Source organism: Canis lupus, chromosome 11 (genome assembly GCF_048164855.1).
Source record: "Canis lupus baileyi chromosome 11, mCanLup2.hap1, whole genome shotgun sequence".
Lineage (NCBI taxonomy): Eukaryota > Metazoa > Chordata > Mammalia > Carnivora > Canidae > Canis > Canis lupus.
This window is the reverse complement of record NC_132848.1, coordinates 59,054,072-59,076,796: the sequence shown is the minus strand read 5'-3', so window position 1 is coordinate 59,076,796 and position 22,725 is coordinate 59,054,072. Positions and strand designations below refer to the sequence as shown.

Below are 22,725 nucleotides of genomic sequence, written 5' to 3'. Positions count from 1 at the left end.
GAGTGGTCTAGTTTCATTCTTCTGCAGTGGATGTCCAATTTTCCCAGCACCATTTATTGAAGAGACTGTCTTTCTTCCAATGGATAGTCTTTCCTCCTTTATCGAATATTAGTTGACCATAAAGATCAGGGTCCACTTCTGGGTTCTCTATTCTGTTCCATTGATCTATGTGTCTGTTTTTGTGCCAGTACCACACTGTCTTGATGACCACAGCTTTGTAGTACAACCTGAAATCCGGCATTGTGATGCCCCCAGATATGGTTTTCTTTTTTAATATTCCCCTGGCTATTCGGGGTCTTTTCTGATTCCACACAAATCTTAAAATAATTTGTTCTAACTCTCTGAAGAAAGACCATGGTATTTTGATAGGGATTGCATTAAACGTGTATATTGCCCTGGATAACATTGACATTTTCACAATATTAATTCTGCCAATCCATGAGCATGGAATATTTTTCCATCTCTTTGTGTCTTCCTCAATTTCTTTCAGAAGTGTTCTATAGTTTTTAGGGTATAGATCCTTTACATTTTTGGTTAGGTTTATTCCTAGGTATCTGATGCTTTTGGGTGCAATTGTAAATGGGATTGACTCCTTAATTTCTCTTTCTTCAGTCTCATTGTTAGTGTATAGAAATGCCACTGACTTCTGGGCATTGGTTTTGTATCCTGCCACACACCGAATTGCTGTATGAGTTCTAGCAATCTTGGGGTGGAGACTTTTGGGTTTTCTATGTAGAGTATCATGTCATCGGCGAAGAGGGAGAGTTTGACTTCTTCTTTGCCAATTTAAATGCCTTTAATGTCTTTTTGTTGTCTGATTGCTGAGGCTCGGACTTCCAGTGCTATGTTAAATAGCAGTGGTGAGAGTGGACATCCCTGTCTTGTTCCTGATCTTAGGGGAAAGGCTCCCAGTGCTTCCCCATTGAGAATGATATTTGCGGTGGGCTTTTCGTAGATGGCTTTTAAGATGTTGAGGAATGTTCCCTCTATCCCTACACTCTGAAGAGTTTTGATCAGGAATGGATGCTGTATTTTGTCAAATGCTTTCTCTGCATCTAATGAGAGGATCATATGGTTCTTGGTTTTTCTCTTGCTGATATGATGAATCACATTGATTGTTTTACGAGTGTTGAACCAGCCTTGTGTCCCAGGGATAAATCCTACTTGGTCATGGTGAATAATTTTCTCAATGTACTGTTGGATCCTATTGGCCAGTATCTTGTTGAGAATTTTTGCATCCATGTTCATCAGGGATATTGGTCTGTAATTCTCCTTTTTGGTTGGGTCTTTGTCTGGTTTTGGAATTAAGGTGATGCTGGCCTCATAGAACGAATTTGGAAGTACTCCATCTCTTTCTATCTTTCCAAACAGCTTTAGGAGAATAGGTATGGTTTCTTCTTTAAACGTTTGATAGAATTCCCCTGGGAAGCCATCTGGCCCTGGACTCTTGTGTCTTGGGAGGTTTTTGATGACTGCTTCAATTTCCTCCCTGGTTATTGGCCTGTTCAGGTTTTCTATTTCTTCCTGTTCCAGTTTTGGTAGTTTGTGGCTTTCCAGGAATGCGTCCATTTCTTCTAGATTGCCTAATTTATTGGCGTATAGCTGTTCATAATATGTTTTTAAAATCGTTTGTATTTCCTTGGTGTTGGTAGTGATCTCTCCTTTCTCATTCATGATTTTATTAATTTGAGTCTTCTCTCTATTCTTTTTAATAAGGCTGGCTAATGGCTTATCTATCTTATTAATTCTTTCAAAGAACCAACTCCTGGTTGTTTCTACTTTTCGACTACTATGAATAATACTCTTATGAACATTGCTGTGCACATTTTTGTATGGACATAGGTTTTTAGTTTTCTTGGGTATATACTGAGGAGTGGAAATCCTGGTTCCTGTTGTAGCACTATGTTTAACCTTTTGAATAATTGTCAAACAAGTTGGCTGCACCTTTTTACATTCCCACCGGCAATGTGTGAGGGCTTCAGTTTCTCCATATCATCACCAATACTTATTACTGTATACCCTTTTGATTATAGGCATTCTAGTGGGTGTGAAGGGTTATCTCATTGTGGTTTCAACTTGCATTTCCCTAACGACTAGTAACGTTGAGAACATCTTGTCATATGCTGTTGACTGTTTTTGTATATCTTCTTTGGAGAAAGGTCTATTCAGATCCTTTGCCCATTTTAAAATTGAAGTGTGAGATAAACATTTAAACAGATTAAGTGATATAATGTGAAATTAGAAGTCAGTATAGCCTGCAGCTAAACTCAAAGGAGTTTTGGTCATTTCTGACTTGGAAGAAAAAAGGGAAATGGTGTCAGGAAGATTTCATAGAGATAGTTACCTTTCCAGCTGATGTTAGGCATTTACTAGGTTGAAAGGGCTCAATTGGATATTCTAAGCAGAAGGAACTGCAACAAGTTCAGTAGGCTGTATGCACAAGCATCACAAGAAATGAAGTTGAAAATGATGGTGTGGATACATGCAAGGTCTTATATGCAGTGCTCAAAAGTTTGTACTTTAAACAGTGGGAACCAATTGAAGATACTTTGAATAGGAGAATAACAAATCCATTTTATGTTTTAATGAAGAGATGCTAGCCCTAGTGGTTGACTCTTGGTGAATGGTCACATTGAAAAAATAAATTCTGATGACAGTGCGAAGGTAGTTTGAAGGACAGTCCACACAAGAAGTGGTGTGGACCTGATTTAAGGTTTATAAAAATGAGGTTGGAGAAGAAGTAAGGGAGAAGGCAGGGTCTTGGGTAAATTTCCTAGTTTTTTATAATCAGTGTCTATTTAGATGATGATACCATTCACTCCAACAGGGAATATAAAAGAAATGAGTAATATTAAAGTAAGAAACAAGTTTAGTTTTTGACATTTAATTTGAGATACCTTTGAGATATCTCTATGGAGATAATCGTTGAATAATTGACTGTCTAGTCCATTGTGTGGAATAGAGATTTGGGATCATTAGTGTACTGATGCAGAATAATAACAGCATATAAATAGTATTTGAAATCTTGGAAGTGAACGAGAACATAAAGAATGAAAAGGATGTAACCTAAAGAATACAAACATTTAAAAAGGTGTTAAAGTTAAGAGCAGGCTTCACCGCTTATTAGCTATGTTGCTCAGTTTCTTTATACATAAAATGAGAGTTATGCTAATATATACTCTAGAAAGATACAGCAGATGATCCAAGGGCATGAGATTTGGAGGCATTCGCCTGAATATGAATCCTGGCTCAATAACTGAGTGACTTGACTTAACTGAGTGACTATTGCCAAGTTACTGAATCTCTCTAAGGCTCTTGGCTTGCTAGCCCATTAAGTAGAAATAACAAGTGTGCCTACTGTAGTGTTGTAATGTGAGGCAAGTATCTAAAGTGAACAGTGTCTAATATATAAGTGCTCAAATAAATATAAGCTACCATCATTGCTACTCTTTCTTTAGAGGTTCTTGTGGGAACTAAGTGCTTGGCAGAGTATAAAGTGCTTAGCAAATATGCCTACCACAGATTTTAAGAGCTTGATAATTGTTAGCCAAAAGATGGGCACAAAACATGAAATCAGCAAAAGGGTCAGAGAATTATCTGTAGAGGGAGAGTAGAAGAACTTCCATGAAGTCAAAGGAGACAGAGTGTCAAGAAGAAATGAGGTAATCATTTCAAATTCTTCAAAAGGTCCAAAAATAAGCCATTGGGTTCATTAGTAAGGAGGTAATTGACTCTATGAAAAACAGTATTAATAGGGAAGTGTGGATGGAAGCCTTATTGTTATGGATAGAATGGTCAAATGGAGGTAAAAAGGAATTATTTATTAATGAGACTGGAACTCATGGATAACTTTTCTGCAAAAATTATAATATTAATATAATATATATTAATTATAATAATATAATTAATAATAATATATAATTATTAAACTCATACTTTGCATACACCAAAGTGAACTTCAGGTGGATTAAAGAAGTAAATGTAAAAAATAAAATAATGACAAAAAACCAGGAAGAAATAAATGAGTAGGTATTTTTTTCTCTAGATGGGGAAAAACTTTGCACAAAAGCCAAAGAAGTATTTATAAAAGAAATGGTTCCTCTATTTGTACAAAAGATGTTAAATATGTTAACATCCAGAAAAAATAAAAGCATTTCAATATTCTTCAAAATCTTAACCATATAATTTTCATATGACTTAGTATTTCCTCATCTAGATACATCCCTCCAAAATTGAAACAGATTCAAAAGAGATAACCTGTATGCATTGTTCATTGCAATATTACTCCTGATAGCCAAAAGGTGGAAACAACCTAAGTGTCCATGAACAGGTTGTTAAATAAAATGTGCTGTAAGTATACAATGGAATATTCTCCAGCCATAAAAATAATGAAATTCTAATACCTGCTCTAACATGAGTGAGCCCTGAAAATAATTTACTAAATGAGATAAGCCAGATACAAAGGACACATATTTTATGATTCCACTTAAATTTTAAAAGCAAATTCAGAGATTAGTAGATTAGAGTTAGGAGCTGGTTGTACAGTGGAATCCGAGAGTTACTACTTAATGAAGACAGAATTTCAGTTTGGGATGATGAAAAAGATTTGGGAATAGATAGTAGTGATAGTTTAAAAACCTTGTAATTTGCTACTAAAATGTCACTTAAAATGATTAAAATTGCAGTTTTTTGTTAAACATATGTTACCATAATAAAAAATAAAATTCGTTTTAAATTTTTTAAAAAAGCACTCCACAATCTATCTAGAAATATTTATAAGAAATGTCTTATAAATCATAAAGGTAATAACTTTTTAAAAAGTTTTTATTTAAATTCCATTTAGTTGACATACAGTGTTATATGAGTTTCAGATGTACAGTATAGTAATTTAACACTTCCATACATCACCTGGTGCTCATCACACAAAGTGCACTCCTTAATCCCCATCACCTATTTTATCCATTCCCTTACCCACATCCCCTCTAGTAACAGTTGATTTGCCTTTCTTTTTTCCCCCCTTGCTCATTTGTTTTGTTGCTTAAATTCCACTTAGTATAATACTCTCTAACTTCATTCATGTCCTTGCAAATGGCAAGACTTCATTCTTTTTTATAGCTGAGCAGTACTCCATGATACACCAACACACGCCACATCCTCTTTATCCATTCATCAGTCGATGAACATTTGGGCTGTTTCCATAGTTTGGTTTTTGTAGATAATGCCGCTCTAAACGTTGGGGTGCATGTATCCCTTTGAATTAGTATTTTTGTATTCCTTGAGTAAATACCTAGTAGTATAATTGCTGGGTTATAGGGTGTTCTATCTTTAACTTTTTGAGGAAATTCCATGCTATCTTCCAAAGTTTGCATTCCCACCAGCAGTGCAAAAGGGTTCCCCTTTCTCCACATCCTTGCCAACACCTGTTGTTTCTTGTGCTTTTGATTTTAGCCATTCTGACAGGTGTAAGGTGATATCTCCTTGTAGTTTGGATTTGTTTTCCCTGATCATGAGTGATGTTGAGCATCTTTTCCTGTGTCTGTTGGCCATCTGGATGTCTTCTTTGGAAAAATGTCTATTCATGTCTTCTGTCTGTTGTTTAATTGGATTATTCATGTTTGGTGTTTTGTCTGATTGCTGTGGCTAGGACTTCCAGTACTGTGTTGAATAACAGTGGTGAGAGTAGACATCCCTGAGTTGTTCCTGTTTTCCCCACTGAGCATGATGTTCACTGGGTTTTTCATATAAGGTCTTTATTTTTATTTTTTTTTAAATTTTTTTTTATTTATTTATGATAGTCACACACACAGAGAGAGAGAGAGAGGCAGAGACACAGGCAGAGGGAGAAGCAGGCTCCATGCACCGGGAGCCCGACGTGGGATTCGATCCCGGGTCTCCAGGATCGCGCCCTGGGCCAAAGGCAGGCGCCAAACCGCTGCGCCACCCAGGGATCCCATATAAGGTCTTTATTATGTTGGGGGTTGCAAGGAATAAGTCCCACGTGATTGTGTTGAATGATTCTTTTTTTGTATCATTGGATTTAGTTTGCAGGTATTTTTTTGAGAATTTTTCCATCCATGTTCATCAGGGATATTGGCCTGTAGTTCTGTTTTTTAGTGGATTCTTTATCTGGTTTTGGTATCAGGATAATGTTGGCCTCATAGAATGAATCTGTTTTTTGGAATAGTTTAAGAAGAACCGGTATTAACTCTTTTGTAAATGTTTGGTATATTTGCCTATGAAGCCATCTAGCCCTGGGCTTTTGTTTTTTTGTTTTTTGTTTTTTTTTAGTATTTTGATTATCAATTCAATCTTTGCTGGTTATCAGTCTGTTCAAGTATTCTATTTCTTCCTGTTTCAGTCTTAGTAGTTTATATATTTTTAGGAATTTACCCATTTCTTCCAGGTTCTTAGTATTCAAATAAATGCAAATTAGAATAACAACAGCATTTTTCAGTTATTAAATTGTTTCTCATATACACCCTTTTATCCTCTGCTGGTTGCATTATAAATTGCTAATGACCTTTCCGGAGGGCAGTTTGACAGTGTATATTAAGAACCTTTAAACATGTAACATACTTTTAGAAATCTGGCCTGACACAGGGTTTTTTGGTGGTGGGGGGCTGGGGTTGTTTTTTAAGTTAAAGTATACCCAGTGTGACGTTTGAACTCATGACCCTGAGTTCAAGCATTGTGTGCTTTTTCAGCTTAGCCAGCCAGGTGCTCCTAAACATACAATTTTTTATGTATACTGAGGTTTATTACAGTGAAAAATGGAATTTACAAAGGGACTATTTCTCCATTTAAAAATGTGTTTCTCAAAAATAAAAAATACAAGTATGATGCAATGTCAGCTATGAATTGTTTTATACAATGAACATTTACCTTTTTTTTTATTAAAGAACAGAAGGTGGGCAGCCCCGGTGGCGCAGCGGTTTAGCGCTGCCTGCAGCCCGGGGTGTGATCCTGGAGACCCAGGATCGAGTCCCACATCGGGCTCCCTGCATGGAGCCTGCTTCTCCCTCTGCCTGTGTCTCTGCCTCTCTCTTTGCTCTCTCTGAATGAATAAATAAATAAATCTTAAAAAAAAAAAAAAAAGAACAGAAGGTGAATAAGTAGAGTTAGTGAATGGAAACTCAAGTTTGAGCAGGTTGGCTCTGAAACGGAGATAGAAAATGGGAGAAGTAAAGTACTGTAAGAGGAAAGAAAAGTGGGATCCCTGGGTGGTGCAGCGGTTTGGCGCCTGCCTTTGGCCCAGGGCGCGATCTTGGAGACCTGGGATCGAATCCCATGTCGGGCTCTCAGTGCATGGAGCCTGCTTCTCCCTCTGCCTATGTCTCTGCCTCTCTCTCTCTCTCTCTCTCTCTGTGACCATCATAAATAAATAAAAATTTTTAAAAAATCATTAAAAAAAAAGAGGAAAGAAAAGCATAGGAGAAATTTGATAGACTACAGGTGAAGAAACCAATAGGAATATAAAAGGTTTTATGTATCTGTGTAGCTGTGTATACTGTCCTTTAGGCCACTGCAAATGTTGAAACTGTGGAGAGATCCTTTTAAGACTCAGATCCAGATAGTAGTGCCTTGCTTAAAAACTCTCCCAAGTGTATTTGTCTTTGATGAGAGAAAAAGACAAAAAGGAGAGTGAGAGTGGGAGGTGGCAGGAAAAATGAAGAGAGAGAAACTACATTATGAACTGTGAGGACATCAGTCATTGAGGTTATTAGTCTTTGGGGAATTTTAAGGGGGATTCTGATTGTTGACATCTAATCATATGTGTTCCTAATACCCATTTCTTTGTAATTTTCCTCTGGGTTAGCATATGGCTAATAGGATTTTCAACTAGATATTCAGCGATGATAATACATTGATATTAATGCAGATAATGATCATGGTTTTCAAAAATAGTAAACTGATTATTTAAATAATTTTCTCATTTAGGGAAGAAAAGACTGAACAATTGTTGGACTGTAAACAAGAACTTGAACAAATGGAAATAGAACTAAAAAGGTTACAACAAGAGGTTTGTACCTGAAACTTTTATTATATGGGACCAATAAGTAATTGGAAATTGATTTTTCTGCTTATAATTTATAACCTTTACCTTAATGTTTTATGAGGTTACTGAAGCTTCTGTTAAAAAATGTTGGAGCCCAAACTGGAAATCAGTCTTTGGATTTTCCTTTTTCTGTGTCAGTGCTATTCAAACTGCTGAAATTCAAAAGAGTCTCTTAGGACTGGAATAATTCAGGTTTCTTTTTTTATGTATTTGGCTTCTGTGGGCGTGGAAGCTGGAACATCTCAACTGTAAACTGTGCTGCTTTATGTGTATCTCCCTAGGCCTCTGGTCTTAGATAGTACTTTACATTAGTATATAGATGACAGAATGCTTTTTAATTTTTTACTCTTCCTTTTAAATAAGATCAAAATTTTTACCTTTTAAAAATTACTTATATTTTACTAAAGCTGTGTGGTTTTTTTTCATCTTGAACCAAGATTGTTTAAGAATTCACTTTTTTTTAATGTTTGTGATGTTTCATTTTTATTTGAAGGTAGTGCATGACGTCGTCTTTTACCCATAAATAATAAGGATTGTGGTGGCACTAGACTATTATTTCTTCTCCTTACTTCCCCTAACTTGCTGTTTTAAATGCAGGAGCCTAAACTAGAACCTTTCTAGAGGAATGAGACTGGGAATCCTAATCTTCATTTCTATATATGCTGTGGCTGCTATTATGCTGCTTCTTTGTAGCATGGTTTTTTGTATGTGTACTCCCTGTAAAATAGTGGTTCTCAATCTTTTTGGTCTCAAGGCTTTTTTCTACTGTTAAAAATTAATGAGGGTTGTTTAATGTGGATTATATTTACTGTTATTTTCTATATTTGAAGTTAAAGCTTAGAATTTTAAAAATATTTATTTAAAAATAATACTCAACCTATTCCATGTTAACATAAAAACTATATGCTTTATAACCATTATTTTCCAAAAAAATTAAAAGAATGATATCTTTTATATTTTTGCATATCTCTTTTTTTAAATCATTTTTTTCAATCTCTTTAATGCCTGGTTTAATTAAGGACTACTAAGTTCTCATATGTTTTTACATATCTGTTTTTGAATCTATTATATCACATGCCACGTAGCCTCAAGAAAACTCCACTGCGCCCTCGTGAGAAATGAAAATAAAAAAACAAATAATCTTTTAGTATTATTACAAAAATGGTTTTGACCTCATGAACTGGGATGCACAGATGTCCCTGGGTCATACTTTGATAATTTGTTCTAAAGGATTATGAGAGAGCGTTTAAAGGCTGAATTTTTTTGTTTGTCTTAAATGTTATTAGGATAGGCACTAATCATATGCAATTAATCATTCACTTGAAAGTTTAGAAAAACTCAACAGGATTTTGGTATGTTATGACATATCTGGATAGAAACATAATTTCTCTAAAGTAACTAATGAGCAACTTTATTAATACAGTTTGCCTCTTCTGTGTTTTCACTATCCTGCATTTTAAAGTTAAATTTTGCACCTTAAATTAATTGCACATGATTATGTTAACTAGACATTAACCTATTTTTAAAAATCCTGAGTAGTTTTTATATTCTTAAGTAATGATCATTATTTTAGAATTTGTAAGCATGTTTGTATTTACATATAAACATATTTTAAAATAATTTACGTTCCTGATTTTTTAAAAAAGGCTTCATATATCTTCCCATTTTATTTCATTTATTTATTTTTAACAAGATTTAACTCATGTAATTTTTATTGTATAAAACTATGTGATAGCCACAGTTGGAGCCTGGGTCCTCTCCCCGGAGATTCTGGTATCGGTCTGTACAAAATGGTTAGTGAATTCCTGGTAGGGAAACTTGATGAACACGGCCTCTTCCCAGAGGTAGAGATGGGATAGCTATAGGTCTTAGAAATGGCCTCAGAAGTTGCATTGGTGAAGCTGCCCAGGTTGGCAGTGCAGCCCCTGGCCGAGGTATAGCAGTTGTCAGTACTGGCCATCATCAGTAGCTTTTTTATATCTGTCCATTTTAAAAAAAAAACAGCTTAAATGAGATATAGATTACATACCGTAAAATTCACAATTTTACTTTTTGGTTTTTTTTTAGTTAATTGAGTTGTATAACCAGAGACTATCAATTTGAAAATAGAAAATAATATTTAAAATACTAGGGGTGCCTGGGTGGCTCATCTTTTGAGCATCTGCCTTCTGCTTAGGTCCTGATCCCAGGGTCCTGGGATTGAGCCGGGCATGGGACTCTGCTCAGCAAGGAGCCTGCTTCTCCTTCTCCTGCTGCCCCTCCTCCCTGCACACTCTCTCTCTTTCTCAAATAAATAAATAAATAAAACCTTTTTAAAAATATTTAAAATATTAATATTTATTTATATTTAGAACATGAATTTGCTTTCGGATGCTCGTTCTGCTAGAATGTACCGAGATGAATTAGACGCACTTCGAGAGAAAGCAATCAGAGTGGATAAGCTTGAAAGTGAAGTCAGCAGATATAAAGAAAGACTACATGATATTGAATTTTATAAGGCAAGAGTTGAGGTATGTTGCATAATTTAAGCTGTTCATAATTATTTTGTTTAAAAGTTAGGTTTTTCAACATGCACTTAAAAATGCATGTAGTGAGGGATCCCTGGGTGGTGCAGCGGTTTAGCGCCTGCCTTTGGCCCAGGGCGCGATCCTGGAGACCTGGGATCGAATCCCACGTCGGGCTCCCGGTGCATGGAGCCTGCTTCTCCCTCTGCCTATGTCTCTGCCTTTCTCTCTCTCTCTGTGTCACTATCATAAATAAATAAAAATTAAAAAAAAATTTAAAAAAAATGCATGTAGTGAAACTTAAGAAACTTTTGGGAATGCTGAACAAATTATAAATACTGAGGTGCTTATTTAATAGTAGATTAGCATATTGCTTATACTTGTAAAAAGGGATCTCTGGACATTATTAATTTTATGGAACTGTTTGGAGTTCTTTCATTCTTTTATTTAGCATTATAGGTGAGGAAGACTTGAAGTCCTTCCTTCATAGTCAAAATACATACTTCTTCTAATTTCAAACTTGTTTCTATAATAAAAGCAAAGCATGTTTCTGATCATTGATAAATTCTGAATACTAAACTAGGATTAATGAAGGCACTCTTTCCCCCTAATATGTGTGTGTGTTTGTGTGTGTGTGTGTGTGTGTGTGTGTGTGTGTGTGTGTGTAGAAAAGACAATTCCTTACTTAATGGTTACGCAGTTTGGTGTTGCAGGAGGTTGAGTTTGACTGCAAGGATTTGACAATCCTTGCTTCTACATTCTGTTTTTCTTTCTCAGTTAATTTCTTCATTTCTGCAAACAGAGGAGAGTTTCATCAGTTTCAGTATGGTGATAAGAAAGTAGTAGTATGGAAAATCAAGAAGTGAAAAGATTTTAAGACAAAGTAGTTAGAACATTTTAGCCTGAAAGTTACCAGAAAATAGGCCCAGTAGATAGCAAAGACAAGGTAGCTATTAATTCTTTACCATTTATTTAAATGTTATACATATGGAACTGTTAAGAGATCCTTATAAATGCCACTGTTTTAATATACTTTGTTTTGACTTTATAAACCACAGGCATATGGTTTAGCAAGACAGATTTGTGATACATCATTAAAACATATAGATTTTAAGCATTTTCTCAAGATGCTGATATGAAATATTTATTGATAGAGTCTTGGTTTATGATCTGTGTGAGTCTTAGCTCAAGTATTGGTATTTTACCAAAAACCCAACCCTTCACTTTCAAGTTATAGTTTAAGTAGAGAGAAATCTTTAAATCTATTTCAGGAAAGGGCAGCCCTGATGGCTTAGTGGTTTAGCGCCACCTTCAGCCCAGGGCGTGATCCTGGAGACCCACGATTGAGTCCCATGTCCAGCTCCCTGCATGGAGCCTGCTTCTCCAGAACTCTGGCTGTATCTCTGCCTTTCTGTGTGTGTCTCTCATGAATAAATAAATAAAATCTTTAAAAAAAAATCTATTTCAGGAAAAAAAGATTAGCCCTGATTCTATGAAGATTTGTGTCTTAAATAGCAGGAAGACTACTTCTACTTTGTTCCTTATTCGTGTGACTAAGAAATTTAAATATACCCTGACAATTTTATGTGAAATTATAGTAGTGTTACTCATCCTAGTATAAGTACTAAGTATTATGTTTGCATAATAGCTTAACTTCTGAAGGAAAAAGATGAAACCAGGAAAAACATCAACTGTATCTCTCTTATTCAGTAGCTTTCACTCTTGCATAAAGAACTTTTGATAAAGACAGCTTAATGTCTTATTTTACAATAAAGTTTTTTTTTGTCTTTAAGAGCTTTGAAAAATTAAGAGATTTTAACATATTTGTGATAAAGGCTATTTAAAATTTTTGTAGGAATTAAAAGAAGACAATCAAGTTTTATTAGAAACAAAAACCATGTTGGAAGATCAATTAGAAGGAACTAGAGCTCGTTCTGATAAATTGCATGAATTAGAAAAAGAGAATTTACAACTAAAGGCTAAACTGCATGATATGGAAATGGTAAGTACTGTAACGTTGATGTTGCATGGCCTCTAAGGAAATCTCTCAGATCATCTGATTTCCCCATGACAGTGATGACCATCTCCTGTGGCTTTAACAGAGAAGAGGTAGCTAAATAAATTAGATACTTCCGATTCTTTATAAAAACAGGAATAGTACAAATTTCCGTTTTTGTTACAGAATGGTATTCATTATTCATTTTGTCTTTTTTTGAAAAAAAAAAAAAACCTCTTATTAGCTATTATGTAAGCATGCCTTTAAAATATAGAAATAAAACTATTTGCTAGGGGTGCCTGGGTGGTCAGTCAGTTCAGTGTCTGACTTTGGCTCAGGTCATGATCTGAGGATCCTGGGATTGAGTCCCCATGTCAGGCTCCTTGCTCAGCAGGGAGTCTACTTCTCTGTCTCCCTCTCCCCCTGCCCCTCCTTCTGCTCCTGCATGCTTGCTCTCTCTCTTTCAAAGAAATAAAATCTTTTGAAAAAATTTTTAAAAACCCTAGTTGCTAACATTTAGCATTGAGTCAAAAATCATTTACTCTATTACTAAATATATTGAAATACTTGAAGAGTTTTCAGTGTCTCTAAGGATTGATCACTTAAAAACGATATCAGACAGGGGTGCCTGGCAGACTCAGTCAGTGGAGCCTGTGAACTCTTGATTTTGGGGTTGTGAGTTTGAGCACCATTTTGAGTATAGAGATTACTTAAAAATAAAATCTTAAAAAATGGGATATGAGACTCCTGATCAAAATAGTGACCAGTATTAATAATTATAACTGATTATTGCCTACAAACTGAAAATTTTAAGGAACTCAGAATTTATCCTCATATTTTTTATCCTCATATTTTTCAATTTCTGATAAATAAAAGTTATAAAGTAATAGAATATTTAGCTTGAAATTGTACTCTTAGCTTTCATTTCTCTTCCTATTCCCTGATAATAAAAAAGGAACGTGATATGGATAGAAAAAAGATAGAAGAATTAATGGAAGAAAATATGACCTTGGAAATGGCACAGAAACAAAGTATGGATGAATCATTACATCTTGGCTGGGAGCTAGAACAAATATCCAGAACTAGCGAACTTTCTGAAGGTACTCCCAGTATGTTTTTGTTTACGTGAAGTTGTATTTATGCTTATGTTTTCTTTCTTTCTTTTTTTATGCTTATATTTTCTGATGTTTTTTAAAAATTATTTATTTTCCCCTGCTGGAGATGTCTAGGAGGCCAGATATCTCCCTAGGTATGATTACACAGAGTAATATGTTCATTTCCATGTTCCGGGGTCTGGTCCTTATCTTTGCACATCTTATAACTCAACTTTATTAACACAGTAACAGATTTGATCAGTTGTTTAGGCACTGTTTTATATTAACATCTCAGGAAGCTGGGATGCTAGTTTATTAATTTCTTTAAGGAAAGAAAGCTATCCACTTGATAGAACAGAAAAGTCATATTAAGCTGGTCAGCCTGTTCTTTAACTATAGACAAACTTAAACGGGAAGGTATAACGTGGGAAGATTCTTAGGTCAGTATATAGCCATGTAAAGAAAGTTAAGGATCTTCATGGCTACTTTCATCAATATATATACTCCATTTTAGCACTATACCTATCAACCAGTCCAGCCCAATTTTACCCTAGAGATAATGAAAGACCCCCAGATAAATTTTTAACTTTTGAGTCTTTTTTCCTTGTTTGGGTTATAGGTTTGAGTGTACTAATACTGATTTACTTTATTGAAGTTATGCCCATGTCCCATTTATTTCAATTAGATTAGTTCTATAATTCCTCAGTTACCCAGTGTTAGCTTATTTCACCCTCTTTATTCCTTTCCAGATACTTATTAAGCATCTACCATATGTAAAATACTATTCCACGCCCTGAGGATATAGTGGAGTGAGGTAGACATAGGTCTGAGAGAGCTTATAGTCTGGTGCTTACAGAATAATTACTTCTACACATGGCTTGTCATATTTATTATCGTTAGGCTTTTGATAAATTTACACGTGGGAACCTAATTCCAAATACTGGGACCCCATGTAAATTCACTACACAGTAAGTGATAAAACTCAGCCAGTGAATTTGCTGAGATGTGTTACTTAAAATATTTGTGGAACTTTTTAATTGTATTTTTTGTGAATTGAGTTATTAAGAAAATAATTCAGACTTAAATGTTTTCTACTACTAGTTAATGTTATACTGTTAAGAGTTTCTTCATCTGTTATGTGGGACCAATAATGGTATGTACCTTGTACATTATTGCCAAGATTGAATCATTACTACTTATGAAACCATTAATAAAATACCTGGTAAATGGTAGGCACTTGAATGTGTATTATTATTTTTATCATCATCATCATCATCATCATCATCATCATCCCAGTTTTGCAGTTCATCTTAGCTGGGATCATAGACCTGAATACTTGTTTTAATGTGGTGTGATGGTGGTGTTTTGTTTTGTTTTGTTTTAAATTATACAAGGGAATTACTTTCCAGAAAATTTGTAAAATGTGGAAAAATAAAAAAAGAAATTGGGGATCCCTTGGTGGCTCAGTGGTTTGGCCCCTGCTTTTGGCCCAGGGTGCAATCCTGGAGTTCCGGGATCGAGTCCCGCGTCAGGCTCCCGGCATGGAGCCTGCTTCTCCCTTCTGCCTGTGTCTCTGCCTCTCTCGATCTATCATGAATAAATAAATAAAATATTTTTAAAAAATAAAGAAGAAGAAATCAAAGTCACTAATAATTTCTGCAGTCACTTTTTACATTTCAAAACATGTGCTTCAAAATGTTTCTACACACAAATAGATGTTTTAGATATCAGATGAACATATACAATTCAGGTTCTTTTTACACCAAAGATGATAATGTAAGCAGTCTCCCATGTTGTTAAAAATGTGTTATAAGAGGGCATCTGGCTGGCTCAGTCAGTAGGACATGCAGCTCTTGATCTTGGGCCCCACATTGCGTGTAGAGATTACTTGAAAAAAATGTGTTGTACGCATCCTTTTAAATTCTTTATAGTCTAACCTGAAGCATCTTTGAAATATAGTCAGAGGGCAGCCTGGAAGGCTCAGCGGTTTAGTGCCGCCTTTAGCACAGGGCGTGATCCTGGAGATCCAGGATCGAGTCCCTCGTCAGGCTCCCTGCATAGAGCCTACTTCTCCCTCTGCCTGTGTCTCTGCCTCTCTCTGTCTCTCATGAATAAATAAATAAGATCTTTAAAAAAAATGCAGTCATAGTGTTGAAAGTATTACTAAGCTATCTTGACTATTGTAGTCTAATCTTGATTAATTGAAATGCATGACTACAGATCATGAAGTAAAGTTTTACTGAAGAAGGATTAGACAACTAATGGAATTTAAAAAGTCAGTGACTATTGTTTGTACCAGCTTTTAATTAAAGAATAATAGTACGCTAACTAGAACAAAAGCTAGAAATAAGAATGGAGGCTTTCTTTACTTACAGTCTGAGGAATATCTTACCATACCTAATTTTGAAAAGAACATATGCTTATATGCTTGTTAGCAATATCTTGCTTTATGTGTGTGTATTTGTGTGTTTCTCTACTTAATGATTGAAAATTTCTAACATACCAGAAATAGATGAACCTAGAATGCCTTCCCATACTTCTCCATTTCTCTTCCTGAAATCTCGGGTTTCAAAATGAATTCTAGGTACCATATTTCATTTTAAATCCTAATTTCTATATCATCAGAATATTTAATGAATCTTCTATAGGATTATTAAAAATAATTTTTTGGCTTACATCATATGTAGAACTAGAAACTGAGTTTTCTTTAAAAAATGTAATTATGCTAAAATCTATTTAGAAATAAGATTTTTTTGGCAAAATGGCATACATGTTGCTTTTTACATTCAGGTTTAGCAGGGATTCTTCATTAGAGAAAGACCTTTTCAAGGTGACCAGTGTATACTGTCTCCTTTCTTAGAATCAGGATTAGGAAATTTGGAATTTGTTTCCCTTAGACTGACTTCCTTTAATTTTGAAGATGTGGCATAGGATAGGCTTTGTACTTTTTTTTTTTACACTTTATTTTTTTAAGATTTTATTTATTCATGAGAGACAGAGAGAGAGAGGCAGAGACACAGGCAGAGGGAGAAGCAGGCTCCATGCAGGGAGCCCGATGTGGGACTCGATCCTGGGTCTCCAGGATCAGGCCCTGGGCTGAATGAAGGCGGTGCTAAACCGCTGAGCCACCGGGGCTGCCCTAGGCTTTGTACTTCTTATGTGAATCACGGGGTACCTCTTGAGACTCACAGAATAACTATATTCTGTACAAGTAACCTAAGATTCACTGAGGTTAAAGAGACATTGTCAAGCAGTTTTTCAGGAACTAGAACTGAAACTCTGTAGTCCATTTAGTCTAAATTTTGTACTTTTTTTTCCTCTAGAATGCTTATGGGTGCATTTAAAAATTCAAGATTTATCCATCTTTTATCTGTTTTTTTTCACTGTGCCTAACTTTGTATAACTATACATTTTTTATAAAGTTAGGACCAAGTGATATAGTGCATTTGCACTCATTGTTTTAAATAATAATGAGTAAATGTAGTTTTACCAATGACAGTATTTCATCATTATAGCACCGCAAAAATCCTTGGGCCATGAAGTGAATGAGTTAACATCAAGTAGGTTACTGAAGTTGGAGATGGAAAACCAGACTCTAACAAAAACTGTAGAAGAACTTCGGAGTACTATGGATTCTGCAGAAGGCAATGCTTCCAAAATCCTGAAAATTGAAAAAGAAAATCAAAGACTAAGTAAAAAGGTAAATAAAGACTCCACCGTTTTATATAAGTTAAAGAATATATGTAAAAGTATAAATAACCCTGTGATAGAACATATATTTTCTAGTTTTTAATGTACTCTCATTATTTTAACTTAGAGAAATTTTCAAACATACATAAAAGTGAAGTAAATGAACACCTATACTCATTCGGCCTCAACAGTTATTAACTAGAGCTAATCTTTTTACCCTTTGTGCTCTCCCCACAACCACTAGATGATTTTGAAGTAAATCCTAGACATGATATCATTTCACCAATAAATATCTCAGTATATATCTCTAAAAAGTGAGGAATTTTTTTAAAAACAAGAATAATGACATCACACTTCTAGTTTGGTTGGCATTTCACTTTCTCTAAATGTATTGGGATTTCCTTTTTTTTTTTTTTTTTTACATTTTGTTCAAATCTGATTAAAATAAGATCAGTACATTAAATCAACTGATGTCTGTTAAGTATTTTTTAGTGTAAGGTTTACTCTTTTTACCTAGTAATTTTTCTGTTCAAGAAACCAAGTCTTTTAATCTAGTTTTCCCACAGTGTAGATTTTGCTCACTGTATCCTTTTTTTGTCACTTCACAAGTTTTTTTGTTCCCAGTAGGTCATATTTTATCTGTAGACTTAATCAGGTTCAAATGGAGTTTTTAGTAAGAATATTGATAAGGAGTCTATTTCAGTCAGGAGGATGTACATATCTCATTGTCTTTCTTTTTGTCATGTTAGTTGTCATGGAAAAGGTTTGCTTAGATTCTTTAATTCAACAGAGGTTGCAAAGTCCTGATTCTGTTCTTGATTTGGTAGCTAGAATATTTCTGTAAGAAAAACTTTCTTTAAAAGCTATTGGCTTAGAAAAACAACTGTTAGGTTGAGGAACTCTCAGGGAAAAAGCAGGGTGAACCTTTGATTCTTTCCCTTTATTTACCAGTTTCCTGGTAGTGAATTGGTTCTCTCATATCCTCTGAGATAATTAATGAGTGAGTTTTTTGTTTGTTTTAGTGTCTTTATGAACTCATGGATTTAAAAATGTTTGAAATGTTTTAATCTATTGCATTTGTTTTTCTTATGTCCTACCTCTCTAAGCTGCTTTCTGAATCCCTGTAACACAGTCTTAGTACCTCTTGTAAGCCTCTGTGCTTTTTCACATAATAGGCCTCTCTTAAACATTTCCTGTCCCAGATCTGGAAACATCCATTTCTCTGGAAAGCCCTTCTTCCTTTTAGTGGGAAATGATATTTAAGGACTGCAATTTAGGTACTATGAAACTTGAATTTTAACTAGGTTTTGGTTTAACAGAAATAATCAAATTGTGTAACAGACCAAATAATTTATTTTTGAATATCTTCCTGCATACACACATACACATACTGTAGATAAACAGAATTGTATCATGGCAACATACATCATATTTTTATCATGAATATCTTCCATCACATCTGCTCCCCAATATGTGCTATCACTTTTGTTTCTGGGTCTTGAGCACAATGAACAATACTGTAATAAATGTTCTTATACATATATCCTTATGTATTCGTTTTTATTTCTATATGTAGTTGGCCATATCTAGTTTTTTCTTTAGATTCTGAGTTTCTAGACTCAGTTATGAAAATCTCCCTAACCTTTAGACCAGTCGATTTTGACCTATAGTATGCATCAGAGTCACCCTCAGGACTTGTTACAACATAGATTGCTGATTTGGTAGATGGGTAGGGGGCAAAGAATTCTCATTTCTAAGAAATTCCTAGGTGATGGTCTTCCTGCTTTTTTGGAACTGTGCCTTGAGAACCACTGCCTTAGATAATGCAAATACACTCCTTGATTATCTTGCCAGATTTTTACTCCTTTAAAACATTTTTTTTCTGTTAAAAAAAACAAACAAACATTTTTGCATCATCTTTAATCCATTAACCAAATGATCTTAATAAGCATTTGACAGTCACTAGTATAATGGTGGGAATGGCTTATTTAGAACTTGGAACAGTTTTATTTTGGTTGTCATTATAATTGGGTTTGGAAATTATAATTTGATTTTTGAAGATAGCTTTGAATTCTAACATTTTTAGTGATTCTAGCAATTTTTTTATAAATTCATTGTATGAAAGGTATCTTTTGTAAACTGAATGTTTCACTTGAATTCTATTGATGTAAGACAAAAAATGAGTTTAAATAATTGTTACCCATATATTTCAACCTTTAATGGGAGAACTGGATTCATAATTAAGCTTCCTGAACATGTTTACATTGAATTGAGTAACTGGATAAGATTTGTGACTAAATGCTTTTGAGATATTACTGGAAGATGGTATTGCATATGTGGTTATCTTCCATTGATATTAAAATAGAAAAATTCTACTTGCTTTACTATTAAAATTCTTAGATTTCTTCACTATTGATATAAGGATTTAATTAATATTTAAACTTTAAGTGGAATATTTTATATAGCTAAATCTTTAGTTTCTCTTATTACCTGGTTTGGACATATTGTATAATAATGGGAAAATCAATGGTTTGGCATAATTTAAACTGGAATTTGCTATTTTATCTTTATAACCACATATTTTATCATATCTTTATTTTATTTATTTATTTATTTATTTATTCATTTATTTATTTTTGGTATTTTTTTATTGGAGTTCTATTTGCCAACATATAGTATGACACCCAGTGCTCATCCCTTCAAATGCGCCCCTCAGTGCCCGTCACCCAGTCACCCCAACCCCCAGCCCACCTCCCCTTCCACTACCCCTTGTTCATTTCCCAGAGTTAGGAGTCTCTCATGTTCTGTCACCCTTTCTGATATTTCCCACTCATTTTCTCTCCTTTTTCCTAGATCCCTTTCACTATCTTTTATATTCCCCAAATGAATGAGACCTTATAATGTTTGTCCTTTTCCGATTGACTTATCTCACTCAGCATAATACCCTCCAGGTCCAGCCACGTCGAAACAAATGGTGGGTATTCGTTGTTTCTAATGGCTGAGTAATATTCCATTTTGTATATAGACCACATCTTCTTTATCATTCATCTTTCGATGGGCACCGAGGCTTCTTCCACAGTGTGACTATTGTGGACATTGCTGCTATAAACATTGGGGTGCAGGTGTCCCGGTGTTTCACTGCATCTGTATCTTTGGGGTCAATCCCCAGCAGGGCAATTGCTGGGTCGTAGGGCAGTTCTATTTTTAACTCTTTGAGGAACCTCCACACAGTTTTCCAGAGTGGCTGCACCAGCTCACATTCCCACCAACAGTGCAAGAGGGTTCCCCTTTCTCCACATCCTCTCCAACATTTGTTTCCTGTCTTGTTCATTTTCACCATTCTCACTAGCGTGCGGTGGTATCTCCATTGTGGTTTTGATTTGTATTTCCCTGATGGCAAATGATGCGGGCGGAGCATTTTCTCATGTGCTTGTTGGCCATGTCTATGTCTTCCTCTGTGAGATTTCTGTTCATGTCTTTTGCCCATTTCATGATTGGATTGTTTGTTTCTTTGCTGTTGAGTTTAATAAGTTCTTTATAGATCTTGGATACTATCCCTTTATCTGGTATGTCATTTGCAAATATCTTCTCCCATTCTGTAGGTTGTTTTTTAGTTTTGTTGACTGTTTCTTTTGCTGTGCAGAAGCTTTTTATCTTGATGAAGTCCCAATAATTCATTTTTGCTTTTGTTTCCCTTGCCTTCATAGATGTATCTTATAGGAGGTTGCTGTGGCCAAGTTCATAAAGGATGTTGCCTGTGTTCTTCTCTAGGATTTTGATGGAATCTTGTCTCACATTTAGATCTTTCATCCATTTTGAGTTTATCTTTGTGTATAGTGTAAGAGAATGGTCTAGTTTCATTCTTCTGCATGTGGCTGTCCAGTTTTCCCAGCACCATTTATTGAAGAGACTGTCCTTTTTCCAGTGGATAGTCTTTCCTGCTTTGTCAAATATTAGTTGACCATAGAATTGAGGCCCCATTTCTGGGTTCTCTGTTCTGTTCCATTGATCTATGTGTCTGTTTTTATGCCAGTACCACACTGTCTTGATGATCGCAGCTTTGTAGTATAACTTGAAATCCAGCATTGTGATGCCCCCAGCTCTGGTTTTCTTTTTTTAAATTCCCCTGACTAAAAAATAAAAAATATAAATAAAAATAAATAAATAAAAAGTAAATAAAATAAAATTCCCCTGACTTTTCAGGGTCTTTTCTGGTTCTACACAAATCTTAAGATTATTTGTTCCAACGCTGAAGAAAGTCCATGGTATTTTGATAGGGATTGCATTAAATGTGTATATTGCCCTGGGTAACATTGACATTTTCACAGTATTAATTCTTCCAATCCATGAGCATGGAATATTTTTCCATCTCTTTGTGTCTTCCTCAATTTCTTTCAGAAGTGTTCTGTAGTTTTTAGGGTATAGATCCTCTACCTCTTTGGTTAGGTTTATTCCTAGGTATCTGATGGTTTTGAGTGCAATTGTAAATGGGATTGACTCCTTAATTTCTCTTTCTTCAGTCTCATTGTTAGTGTATAGAAATGCCACTGATTTCTGGCTTTGAATTTGTATCCTGCCACATTGCTGAATTGCTGTATGAGTTCTAACAATCTTGGGGTGGAGTCTTTTGGATTTTCTTCTTTTTTTTTTTTAAGATTTTACTTATTTATTCACGAGAGACACACACACACAGAGAGAGAGAGAGAGGGGCAGAGACACAGGCAGAGGGAGAAGCAGGCTCTATGCAGGAAGCCTCACGTGGGACTCGATTCCGGGCCTCCAGGATCACACCCTAGGCTGAAGGCAGCGCTAAACTGTTGAGCCACTTGGGCTGCCCTCTTTTGGGTTTTCTATGTATAGTATCATGTTATCTGCGAAGAGGGAGAGTTTGACTTCTTCTTTGCCAATTTGAAAGCCTTTTATTTCTTGTTATTGTCTGATTGCTGAGGCTAGGACTTCTAGTAATATGTTGAATAGCAGTTGTGAGAGTGGACATCCCTCTCGTGTTCCTGATTTTAGGGGAAAGGCTCCCATGTTTCCCATTGAGAATGATATTTGCTGTGGGCTTTTCATAAATGGCTTTTAAGATGCTGAGGAATGTTCCCTCTATCCCTACATTCTGAAGAGTTTTGATCAGGAATGGATGCTGTATTTTGTCAAATGCTTTATCTGCATTTATTGAGAGGATTACATGGTTCTTGTTTTTTCTCTTCCTGATGCAATCTATCACGTCGATTGTTTCATGAATGTTGAACCAACCTTTCATTCCAGGGATAAATCTCACTTGGTCATGGTGAATAATCTTCTTAATGTATTGTTGGATCCTATTGGCAAGTATCTTGTTGAGAATTTTTGCATCTGTGTTCATCAGGGATATTGGTCTAT

General features: G+C 35.2%; 1 protein-coding gene and 1 long non-coding RNA gene across 15 annotated transcripts in view; one reads left to right on the top strand and one right to left on the bottom strand.

The window, feature by feature from the left end:
• CCDC88A (coiled-coil domain containing 88A) overlaps window positions 1-22,725 on the top strand; it is a 138,824-nt gene that overhangs the window by 65,246 nt on the left and 50,853 nt on the right. For all 14 annotated transcript variants that reach the window (XM_072768414.1, XM_072768413.1, XM_072768416.1 and 11 more), the window contains exons 9-13: window positions 7,939-8,020; window positions 10,408-10,566; window positions 12,416-12,562; window positions 13,512-13,656; window positions 17,166-17,350. In XM_072768414.1, the coding sequence (XP_072624515.1) occupies window positions 7,939-8,020; window positions 10,408-10,566; window positions 12,416-12,562; window positions 13,512-13,656; window positions 17,166-17,350 (718 nt within the window). The remainder of the gene's footprint in view (window positions 1-7,938; window positions 8,021-10,407; window positions 10,567-12,415; window positions 12,563-13,511; window positions 13,657-17,165; window positions 17,351-22,725) is intronic.
• On the bottom strand, window positions 9,762-17,346 carry LOC140600255 (uncharacterized). The gene is made up of 3 exons (XR_012003474.1): window positions 17,141-17,346; window positions 11,246-11,352; window positions 9,762-10,036 (listed from the first exon to the last, which is right to left on the bottom strand). It is a non-coding gene; the product is annotated as an uncharacterized lncRNA (long non-coding RNA).